The sequence below is a fragment of the Chelonia mydas genome, chromosome 3 (genome assembly GCF_015237465.2).
Source record: "Chelonia mydas isolate rCheMyd1 chromosome 3, rCheMyd1.pri.v2, whole genome shotgun sequence".
NCBI classification, from domain to species: domain Eukaryota; kingdom Metazoa; phylum Chordata; order Testudines; family Cheloniidae; genus Chelonia; species Chelonia mydas.
This window is the reverse complement of record NC_057851.1, coordinates 97,204,082-97,216,360: the sequence shown is the minus strand read 5'-3', so window position 1 is coordinate 97,216,360 and position 12,279 is coordinate 97,204,082. Positions and strand designations below refer to the sequence as shown.

Sequence of the window (12,279 nt, the reverse complement as noted above, 5' to 3'; positions counted from 1 at the left end):
ATGTCACTCGCATGTTGTCTAAAGTTTAAACTGTGCACTCTTCAGGACAGGAAGCAATCTTTTTCAACTGCTGTAAAACAACTAATGCAATTTTAGGCACTGTATAAATAAGAATTATTTCTTATTACAGGCTTCCCAAAATTTGTGCACTTTGTTATTTCTGAATCTTATAACATTTTTCTCCATCAGAAAAGGTTCAGTTACAATGCTGAAAAGACAAATGCAAAAAAATTCCATTTGCAGACTGATAAGTGTACAAATCATCCTACCCTTCTGGGCACTGAGAAGTGTTAAGTGATGGACATGCTTCTTTCACCCAAGGCGTTTCACCTGAAAAGCACAAAAGGTGTCACTGCAGCACTGTAGAAACGTAAATATACAACACAAAGCAGTTTCCTTTCCACTCTCCTGTGATTTTCTGAAACTCTGCTTAATGCTCCTAAACATTTATGATATGCTGATGATCCACTAGAGTCTCTTTAGAAGAACAAAAGGAGTCATGAGAGAGGCAAGAAGGACAAATCAAAGATGAAAGGAATAATAGAGAGAACTGATGGGGCAGAAAAAGCAGTGGATTATTTTTAAATAAGTCTTCTCCCTCCCACAGAAAAGCCCTCCCACTAAGGATCCCAAGGCAGGCAGAAACAATGACCATTTTCACAGTGATCTTCATTGTGAATTATTAAAGCCAACAATTATAAATCTAAATAAAAAGTGAAAATTAAATACAGCCACGAGAAGGGGTGAGAACAGGTTCTGGTATTATGATTAAAACACTGAAATAGTTTTTTTGATTGCTTCCCACCTCACAATTTCAAAGAAGTCCATTTATAGATGCAGGCGCTATAGAATCTATAGATCCTTTATACCCTCTGACATTATAGTCATGAGGTATGGTTTGTTTTGCCAGTGGCATTTTTGCTATATCCATTAACAAATTTGCATACAGAACACACAAAGAAGGTTGGAGACAGGTTCTTTGAGTTGGAGTCTATATTGTATTTTTCCTATAGAAATGCTAAAGTATCTATAACAACATGCCACAAATGTTCTCATTAAAGTACCACGTAACTCCAGGCACCTATTTTGTGCATCGTTTGAAATAGCGATGGACTATAATTAAACTCGCAGATCCAAACTCCCCTAAACGTCATTGGTTTTGGGAATCCAAACCTGAATCTGGCTCCACATTTAATGTCTGAAACCAATATATATGAGACAAATGAAAATCCCAGATCTAAACATCCTTATGAAAATTTCAAACCCAACAGTCATGAATTTTAGGTTGGGGGGGGGGGGGGGAGGGTCTTAAATCAGGGTCCAAAATCTGTGGCTCGGATCCATCTCTAATCTAAGAGTTTAATCAACCTTACACAATTAAAATCTTTATTTAAGTTAAATATTTAACTTAAATATTCTATATTTAAGTTAAATTTCTTTTTCCATCTGTGTATTTTGGACTGCTAAAGATTTAAGGGCGGGAGGTGCTTTTAACTGAAATACTGAAGCGGTGTCATTGAGTATTTCTGCACCGCAAAGTGCCCAGGATGCAATAGAGTTCATGACACTGCTCTAAAAGTCCACTGTAAATGCTATCTTTGTGTGTGGGAATGAGAGTATGATATCACCTGCCAGTGGCTGACCCACAAAAAGTAAGGAAAACTACTGCTATTGTCTGTTAAGGAAGATCTTCTTTAGGACAAGTGGCAGACTAGGGGCACCCGGAACGGGGGAGGGGGGGCAAAAAGCCATGGCCCCATCAATTTTAAAAGGCATAGCCCTCCCACTTTTTACCTACTTTAAGGGTGAGTGTCGGGGGAGAGGGCAGAGAGGAATGAGTCTAGGCGAGGCCTGGGGGAAGAGATGGAGCAAGGACGGGGCCGCAGGGGGAAGGGGCAGAGCAGGGGACAGGGTCCCAGTTCAGGCGCTGCTGGCCCCCCCCCCCCCACTTCTAGGGAGCTTCTGGCACTGCTGGGCAGAGACCCGTATTTTCAGAAGTAAAGGACTACGGGTTCTAGCCCCACTTCTCAGGTGCATGTGTGATGTACCCAATAATTCTATCTGCTATCTTCAGCTCATGGACTCATCTTACACTCCCTAAAGGAACAGTGCTTGGTATATAGGGTCTACTGTCTTAAACAATGTTAAAATTAATTTTAAAATGTGCTTATACTGAAATGTTATGAAAAAGTTACAGTAACGATGGTAGTGACATGTTTTTTAGATTTCACCCAGGTCAGAGCAGGGACGGTGCCTTCTTCCATTTTGGGAAAGCACATTATAGGTGCTCCTGCAATAATAATATCTTTTTGTGTTTCTTAGGATTTAATTTTACACAAACTACATTCCTCTCCAGCAATCACCTTCCTTCTCACAAACCTAAATACCAGGTGTTTCACCACAAAGCAGCCACTCCCCAAGTGTCTCAGGCACTCAAAACACATTTACAGCTACAAGAAATCTAAACTTGCTCAAATAAAAGCTGTAGGTATCTTCAGTTAGGCACCAGAAGGGTTTTATCAGAGTTGCTAACAATTACAAAGTCCCATATGTTTATTTTATATGTATTTCATGTATATTCACTTGGGTAGCTTCCTGTAAATATCCCTATAATATAACAAATCACACTTTTATATATTAATTTTTGTTTTACCTTTGCAAATACTTTTGTAGTTTACACAGCAGTCTTTTTTCTCCAAGCAGTCTTCAGAACAAGAACAGTGGCTTCCAGTTATCCGTGTCTCACCACAACGGAGTTTAGTGCATGTCCATATCTGAGCTGAAAAATTATTAATTGGTTGTTTTGATAGAATTCACCCCTGTGTTCATGCCCTACACCCTACTGTAATAATCTTTGCACAAAGTATGCCTTGTAAGGTATCATTTGAAAACTCATAATTTGCTGGTCAGTATTGTCCTGGTAAAAGATGGTGGCAACATTGCAGGTGAAGTTATAAGATTCCCCTGCAGGGTGTTCTTAACACATGTTCCAAATCCCACAGCCCTGCCCAAACAGAAGCTGGCAAACAGGTCTGGCCTAAACAAAGGAATGTGTACTCTGCTTAATTTGCATTTAAGCAGTAAAGAGAGTCATCAACCAGGAAGGGAAGACAAAGGAAGTTGAAACAGGTGAAAAAATCAACAGGGAACATCCTTCCACATAGACATTTTGTCCCCTGGTTCTCAGATGTAAATGTTTTTCAAGAGGGGGACTGAAACTATAATAAGGAGGGACAAACACCCCAAGGCTCTCTCTCTCTCTCTCTCCTGGCCCATTGCATTCACTGCACCTGAAGAGACAAAGGAAGCAGTTGGACTCTGTATGAGGGGTTTTTACCTAAAGAGTTTAGTGTGTAAGGCTGCTGAAAGTATATGGTGCAAAACCGTGATTGAATCTAATATAGTTTGTTAAATTAGGCACCAGAAGGGCTTTATCTTTATTTTTCTTGTAGCCATTTCTGACTTTTATGCCTCATTACTTATATTTGTTCTAAATCTATCTCTTTGTAGTTAATAAACTTGTTTTACTGTTTTATCTAACCCAGTGTATTCAAGCTGAAATGGCTGGGCAATTCTATTTGGGGCAACAAGTTGTGTGCATATTATTCCGTTCAAGGAAAAATGGACTTAGCATATTTGTACTGTCCAGGACAGGGCTGGGCAGTATACAACATGCATTTCTGAGAGAAGATCTAGGGCTGGAGGTGTGTTGGGATCACCCTGCAATATAACCAAGGCTAGTAAGAGCCAGGATGTGGATGGCTGGCTGCAGCACACACACAGACATAGCTGGAAGTGACTTTCATGCTGGAGGCTGTCTGTGAGCAGGCCAGGCTGGAGGCTGCACCAGCAAGATATTGTAAAGGGCACCCCAGGTTACAGGGCAGTGGTGACATAGTTATTTGTTAGCCTGGATTGTACCCTGGTATGTCACAGTTGTGTTTTCGTATGAAGAAAAAAACCACAATTCCGTTCAGAGCACTGAATGTATTCATCTGTGGTGAAATCAGCAGGACTGACAAGCCCATTGATGCTATTGGGAGCTGTTTTGAATCAATTGTCTCTGAGGGAAGAGAAAGAACAGCGAAGAAGAAATGTTGCATGATTCCCAGCAGATGGCAAACAGACCAAAGAATGAAGGAAGGTGTACATGTTACAGAACAGGAGTGAGAGAGAGAGCAGAACAGGAGAGATGGATTTCAAGAAGCTGTCAAGGGAACAGTTAGAGTACAGAAGCAGACAAGTCTGCTAGAGAACTTTGTAGCCCGTGGATCCAATTCATCCCGCTAACATAACCATCGTGTGCTGCATACTGTTCAGAACACAGGGTACTGGGGGCATCCATTAATCCCCTCCCCCCTTCTGAGCGGGAGGTAGTTGTCCTGTCATTCCATGCCCCTGGACAAGGAGAACAGCTATGCTCCCACTCAAGATATTCATGACCTTGTCTGGACTAACAAGGATGAGTATGAGAGAACTGGTTATCTGTGAAATAGTTTGCTTGGTTTTATGTTGGCCCAGTCTTGTTGGGTGTGAATCAATGAAAGTTAGTCATTGAACATATATACTTGATTTAAAAGTTTACTGAAGTACATTCTTCCTTAATAAAAAAAAATGTGGGTGTCTTTCAGGAAAGAAATTAATCCCAGTTTATATTTCATATCATGTCACATTCAATTACAAGTAGCATGGCACCTTAACAACATGCATTCAACATACATACACGACAGCTCTAGAATTCATTATGTGCCATAACAAGTCTCTAAAATACAAAAGATGGCTGGGAATCTTTTTTTCATCTGTACCCATGGCAGAATAAGTAAACATAGCACATTTATCATTTCCCCTCACCCTCTCTCCAGAAAAATTAATACAAAGACTAGACTAACAAATCTCACATTCATAGGAACGTACTTGGTTCCAGGCAGGTACCCTCATAATCCCAGCAGCAGTTTTGAAGCTCTTTACAGCCACCATCACACTGGCAGCCCTGCCCGTTTTTATTAAATGGCTCATTACATCTGTTTCTGCAGCTGACTGTAAAGGGAACAAAAGATGGTTTTAGCACCAAAATTATTCCAATCCTTAAGCATACAACAATGAAATGGAACATGGCCAGGAGCCTAGAGTCAGAATGTTCTGAATAATTGTCAAAAACTATTTCCCAAATCACTTGTCAACATATTTAATAAAATTAATAATATAAGCTTATTTCCATCAAAGTTGGGAGATGTCCACACAAAACTTTGTGTGTGTGTATGTAAAATTAGGATAATTATAAAAATAAAAATAATATGAATATTATGATGAATAATGACATGGGAAAAATATGTGAAATTCAGACCAGGTAAACAGGCCTTGTAAACTTAAAATTGAAAGTAAAAAAATATTTTAAACTATTAATTTTAAAGTTATATAAAGAGATACAGTCATATATGTTCATAAAGAACTTTGTGCCAAAACACCTGTCTTGAATCCTCCCTTCTAAAAGTCCCTGAGGGTTTTGGCTTCAATCCTCTGAATGTGCTTAACATTATGCATTTCTCCCAAAGTCTGAGTAAACAGGTAGTCCTTGCAACATGCCTTTAACTTAAGCGCAACAAATTCAGGCATTTTGGTCCAAAGGAAGAGAGGGTTCCTGTGGCAAAGTATACTACCCTTTTAAAATACAATCTGAAGCTTACAGGCAAGACATCCTGGGCAGAGCCAAGGAGCACGCTGCCCAGCTCTTGGAGCTGGACTATATGAACAGGAAAAGCAAGTTCTTCAGATGAGAGGGACCAGAAGCTATGTTGGCAGCTATAAATTGCAGGTTCCCTTTCCCCACACACCCCCACCCTGCCCCACAGGCACCAGGATGCTAGCCTGATCTGGGCTCTAGAGATTTTGTTTTCTGACTCTGAGTTTGTTTGCTCTGAGGCAAGGGCCTTATGAACTTCCTTAAACTGCTCCTCCCTGACTTGATGCCTAAGGGAAAGGGGAAAAGCTTGCCTGCCACCTAGAACAATAAGAGAATTAGGAACTCTACTCATGGATTCATAGATATTAAGGTCAGAAGGGACCATTATGATCATCTAGTCTGACCTCCTGCACAATGCAGGCCACAGAATCTCACCCACCCACTCCTGCAATAAACCTCTCACCTGTGTCTGAGCTATTGAAGTCCTCAAATCATGGTTTAAAGACTTCAAGGTATAGAGAATCCTCCAGCAAGTGACCTGTGCCCCATGCTACAGAGGAAGGCGAAAAACCCCCAGGGCCTCTTCCTATCTGCCCTGGAGGAAAATTCCTTCCCGACCCCAAATATGGCGATCAGCTGAAACCCTGAGAATGTGGGCAAAATTCACCAACCAGATACCGAGGAAAGAATTCTCTGTAGTAACTCAGATCCAACCCCATCTAACGTCCCACCACAGGCCATTGGGCCTATTTACCATGAATAGTTAAAGATCAATTAATTGCCAAAATCATGTTATCCCGTCATACCATCTCCTCCATAAACTTATGGAGTTTAATCTTGAAGCCAGATAAGTCTTTTGCCCCCACTGCTTCCCTTGGAAGGCTATTCCAGAACTTCACTCCTCTGATGGTTAGAAACCTTCATCTAATTTCAAGTCTAAACTTCCCGATGGCCAGTTTATATCCATTTGTTCTTGTGTCCACACTGGTACTGAGCTTAAATAATTCCTCTCCCTCTCCAGTATTTATCCCTCTGATATATTTATAGAGAGCAATCATATCTCCCCTCAACCTTCTTTTGGTTAGGCTAAACAAGCCAAGCTCCTTGACTTTCCTTTCATAAGACAGGTTTTCCATTCCTCGGATCATCCTAGTAGCCCTTCTCTGTACCTGTTCCAGTTTGAATTCATCCTTCTTAAACATGGGAGACCAGAACTGGCAGGATCAGTTTGGAGGTCTTCTTAAAGGGGACTCTTTTTTAAAAATTAGTTTGACCTTCCCCCTTCTCAGATCCTATCCAGTCCTAAAATTAAGTTTGGAGGTTTGAGTGCCTCTAGTCACCAAAGCTATGGCAATAACACACAAGGAGAGAGTTCTCTCACACTGTGAAGCCCCAAGCCATTTAGGGCTTTATAAGTCAAGCCCAACTTCATCTGGAACCAAAAAGGTAGCCAATAAAAAGCATGCACCTGCAAATGTATTGTAGATACAGATCAGAGCACTTGTACCTCAAAGTATCGTATTTGCACCAGCAATTTATGAGGTAGACGTGCAACTACCCAGATTTACAGTTCCACCACATTTGCAAAAATGCAGGTGCACATTTTGCATATGTACACTTCTCTATTCCCCATCACTGACAATTTGTCAAGTGTTTTCTAGTTGAGTTCTAGTCTGTTAAAAGAGGGTTTGGCTGCTGATGATTTTAATGAATGTATTTACATGCACCCAATATGAAAAGGTAATCCTACCTTGTTTTCCTATATGAATAATCCATTGAATGTCTGACCTTGTCCTTGGGACTTTCAACCACCCTAAATTGTGAAGAAGGGTGGAATGGACCTAACTGAATTTAAGTTATTTTGCATTTAACATGCTGAGTCTCAGGGTATGTCTACACTGCACAGTTAATCTGGGTTCATCTGGTTTTAGCCCAACCCCCCTACCATCCACACAGAAAAATCTCTGACCCAGGTTTGGAGGTGCTTTAAGCCCAGCTTGTTTACCCAGCTGAGGTGTGTGGGTTAGAGCCCAAGTTGGGTTCTACTCTAACTTGGGCTGGCACCTGCTCACTGTGAAATGAGATGCCAGCAAAACTACTTGAGTGTTAACAGTCCTCCACTGCCCTTCCCACAATTCTCCCTGAAGGACAAACAAGCTTTCCAACAAGTGACTGAGAAAGACTCCTAGAGTTTCTCACATCAAAGAACCATGGCATATGCCCCCAGACACACACGGACAAGTGCAGCGACAGTTAGGACATAGTAATGCAAATATGGCTTTGCTGTGGTAGTGCTCACACCCAGGCTAGACTAACCCAAATGCCAGTCACCAGGTTAACTGTGCAGTGTAGATATAGCCTAAATCAGGAGCAGTGTCATCCTTTTTTTCTATTTGAAATGCAAGTTTTCATACTCTTAACAATATTAAATTCCTTTTTATTATTTGTTTAGAGACTATATAATGGAACAATAGAATATTCAGGTGCAGAAATCTAATTATATTTTTCAAAAACTTGACATATTGCAGAATTATTATGGGAGCTATCCTGAAATTTACTCTGAATACTTAAGTTTATCCAATAGGATCAAAGCCATTTTCAAAAGATTTAATATCTCTGACTTTGTACTGCAACTGCTCACTATTGTGTTACTATTTCATAAGGTAGGCCAGTCATAATGAAAGTAGTAAGAGTAAATGGGCTTGATTCACGATTGCCCTGCAGCTTGCAGTCAAATACACCAGGGCAAAGTGATTATAAAAGATGGTATTCTGATCTGCTAACATTTTACACCATTTTGCATTAATTTTGTGCAGGCATAATTGATTCCTCAGGGTGGAAAGCAATGGAGAATCAGGCTCTACATGTCCTTAAAAATGATACATGGCAAGTTGAGAACACATCATACTATTTGGTTAAGAGTCACTGAAGAGTAACTACAGTTCATCGTCATAGTTACAAAGAATATCACAAGACTCCAGAAGAAGGAAACAAGCAAGAAAAATAATGAGTGGGGAAGAGTAGGAAAACAAGTTTAACACATTAACATAGGTACCATAAGAATGAGGAAAAAAACATTTCATCATCATTCTGTGGCTGCACAGATAGAATTTGTTTTAAATGAAGCTATCCAATTGTCGACATTGCACTGAGCCGGTTGGGACATTTTTGACAAAATAAAATGTCATCAAAGTAAGTTGTTTTGTCAAAGCCAAAATGTTTTATGGAGGCATATCAGTTTCAGCAAAGTTTTTGTGTTAAAGGGCCTTTTTTGGGTCAAGAATTCTCTGGTCACTTCTGACAAAAGAGAGACCAAATTGAAAAGCTCAGGCTTTCAATCTGAAAACAGATGTTTCAATGTATTTCCATTTTCCAAAAGCATTCCAAAGGTTTTGATTTTGTTCCAGTGCAGAATGAAAACAAATTTTGAAACCTCAAGAAATGCCATGAAATGGAATTGTTGTCCTCCAGACAGCTCTACACTGCATTCTAACTAGACTAGTTCTCATTAGTAATTAGAGCTGATCAAAAATCAGAATTTCCATCATATGGGAAATTTGGACATTTCAATATATTTTTGTATTGAATCAGGATGAAAAGTCTAAATAGCAAATTTTCTCATGGAATGGAAAGTTCAGACAAATGTCAGTTGGGAACTGCTGTATACTTACTTGGCCCATCATCCTCAGATCTTAATCCAGACTATCTTTCATAATGCAGCATGATAATGTGACTCACATACTGGCCAAATTTTTTAAAGCTGTCCACCAATTTTGGCAGCTTTCTTTTTATGTTGCGCACCCTGAGAAACCTAGGGCCTCATTTTCACAAGTGTTGAGCACCCACGGTTTATTTTTAGTGAAATTATAAGTCATCCTCTGTTTAAACGCTTTGCTGGATGGAAGTGTAAATTAATACTGTACTGAAAATATTGTAAACGTACCTTGTACTTGGTCTTCATGTTTTAGTCCTAGTCCCAAGCCTAGTCCAAGTGATATAACCACCAAAGAGACTAAAAGAACCTGTCACAAAAAAGTCATATACTGTGAGGTATTTCATTTGTAGGTGACACAAAAATTGGGGGAGTGGTAAATAATGAAGAGGACAGGTCACTGATTCAGAGTGATCTGGATCACTTGGTAAACTGGGCACAAGCAGACAATATGCATTTTAATATGGCTAAATGTAAGTGTTGTAGCCCATAGAGCCAGCATAGCCCTTTATTTTACTCAGCAGTAACACAAGGAACCTACAGTCCTGTACCCTATGTAAGGCATTGGCTTAAGTAAGTAGGAACAAAAAATGTAGGCCATACTTACCGAATGGGGGACTTTATGCTCGGAAGCAGTGACTCTGAAAAAGATTAGGGGGCTGTGGTGGATAATCAGCTGAACATGACCTCCCAGTGCAATGCTGTGACCAAAGGAGCTAATGCAATCTTGGGTTCCATAAACAGGAAACTCTCAAGTAAGATTAGAGAGGTTATTATACTTCTGTATTCGGCCTTGTGTGCCCGGTATTGGAATATTGTGTCCAGTGCTGGTGCCCACAATTCAAGAAGGATTCAAGAGGGATTGGGGGTCTCAGAGCCAGACCCGCAGCTCCCCAGGCAGTGCTCAAACCATGGCTACCACCTGGCAGCTATCTGGAACCTGTGGAGAAAGGGACTGGTGGAGCTTTAGCTCACCAAGAGCTTCGCTCACGAAACTCCTGACTGGGGAAGATGTCCAGCCCCACTGATTAGCTCAAATGCACTACATAAGCCAAAAGGAAGGTGTCTGAGTAGCTATGTGAATTTTTGGTTGGCTGCTATTGTGGACTCTGCCTACTCACCTGATTTCTGAGTCCTGCCTTCCAGCCGGTTCCTGCATCCCAGCTATTCCAAACCTCCTTTTCTCAGATCCCTGTCTGCTCTCAGTTCCTGCTTTCCCACCTCACTCCAGGACCTTGCTCCTACACACTACCCCTGACTCAGACTCCAGCTCTGACCTTTGTCTTGGCACATGACTCTGTATCCAGCTCTGCCCCTAGCACTGGTTTCTGGCGTCCAACTCTAACCATTAGGCATAACTGCCCACGCCCTGGTACTTATACAATGTTGATAAACTGGAGAGGGTTCAGAGAAGAGCCACGTGAATGATTAAAGGATTAGAAAACATGCCTTACAGTGATAGATGCAAAGAGCTCAATCTATTTGAAAAGTCATGGAAGATGGGAGAGATTCCAGAAGACTGGAAAATGACACTATATTTGCCCATCTATAAAAAGGGATATAAGGACAACCCGGGGAATTACAGACCAGGCAGCTTAATGTCTGTACCTGGAAAGATAATGGAGCAAATTAAGCAATCAATTTGCAAAGATTTAGAAGATAATAATGTAATAAGTAACAGTCAGCATGGATTTCTCAAGAACAAATCATGCCAAACCAACCTGATAGCTTTCTTTGACAGGGTAATAAGCCTTGTGGATGGGGGAAAGCAGTAGACATGGTATATCCTAACTTTAGTAAAGCTTTTGAAATTGTCTTGCATGACCTCTAATAAACAAACTAGGGAAATGCAACCTAGATGGAGCTACTATAAAATGGGTACAAAACTGGTCGGAAAACCATTCCCAGAGAGTAGTTATCAGTGGTTCACAGTCATGCTGGTAGGACATAACGAGTGGGGTCCCGCAGGAATCAGTTCTGGGTCCGGTTCTGTTCAATATTTTCATCAATGATTTAGATAATGGCATACAGAGTACCCTGATAAAGTTTGTAGATGATACCAAACTGGGAGGGGGTTGCAAGTGCTCTGGAGCATAGGATTAAAATTCAAAATGATCTGGACACACTGGAGAAATGATCTGAAATAAATAGATGAAATTCAATAAGGACAAATGCAAAGTACTCCACTTAGGAAGGAACACTCAGTTGCACACATACTAAATGGGAAATGACTGCCTAGGAAGGAGTACCGTGGAAAGGGATCTGGGCGGCATAGTGGACCACAAGCTAAATATGAGTCAACAGTGTAACACTGTTGCAAAAAAAGCGAACATCATTCTGGGATGTATTAGCAGGAGTTGTTGTAAGCAAGACACGAGAAGTAATTCTTCTGCTCTATTCCACACTGATAGCCTCAACTGGAGTATTGTGTTCAGTTCTGGATGCCACGTTTCAGGAAAGATGTGGACAAACTGGAGAAAGTCCAGAGAAGAGCAACAAAAATGATTAAAGGTCTCGAAAACATGTCCTAAAAGGGAAGATTGAACAAATTGGGTTTGTTTAGTCTGGAAGAGAGAGACTGAGAGGGGACATGATAACAGTTTTCAAGTATGTAAAAGATTGTTACTAGAAGGAGGGAGAAGAATTGTTCTTCTTAGCCTCTGAGGATAGGACAAGAAGCAATGGGCTTAAATTGAAGCAAAGGAGGTTTATGTTGGACATTAGGAAAAACTTCCTAACTGTCAGGATGGTTAAGCACTGTAATAAATTGCCTAAGGAGGTTGTGGAATCTCCATCATTCGAGATTTTTAAGAGCAGGTTAGACAAACATCTGTCAGGAATGGTCTAGATAATATTTGGTCCTGCCATGAATGCAAGGGACCATACT

The 12,279-nt window shown here is 40.7% G+C and overlaps 1 protein-coding gene across 6 annotated transcripts in view; it reads right to left on the bottom strand.

Annotated features, from left to right (window-relative positions):
- ENPP3 (ectonucleotide pyrophosphatase/phosphodiesterase 3) overlaps positions 1-12,279 on the bottom strand; it is an 87,596-nt gene that overhangs the window by 55,252 nt on the left and 20,065 nt on the right. For 2 of the 6 annotated variants that reach the window (XM_007062242.4, XM_027824656.3), the window contains exons 2-5: positions 9,624-9,702; positions 4,915-5,037; positions 2,654-2,779; positions 270-330 (exon numbers count right to left, since the gene is read on the bottom strand). In XM_007062242.4, the coding sequence (XP_007062304.1) occupies positions 270-330; positions 2,654-2,779; positions 4,915-5,037; positions 9,624-9,702 (389 nt within the window). The remainder of the gene's footprint in view (positions 1-269; positions 331-2,653; positions 2,780-4,914; positions 5,038-9,623; positions 9,703-12,279) is intronic. The other 4 variants (XM_037894806.2, XM_037894807.2, XM_037894808.2 and 1 more) reach the window with 2 other exon arrangements.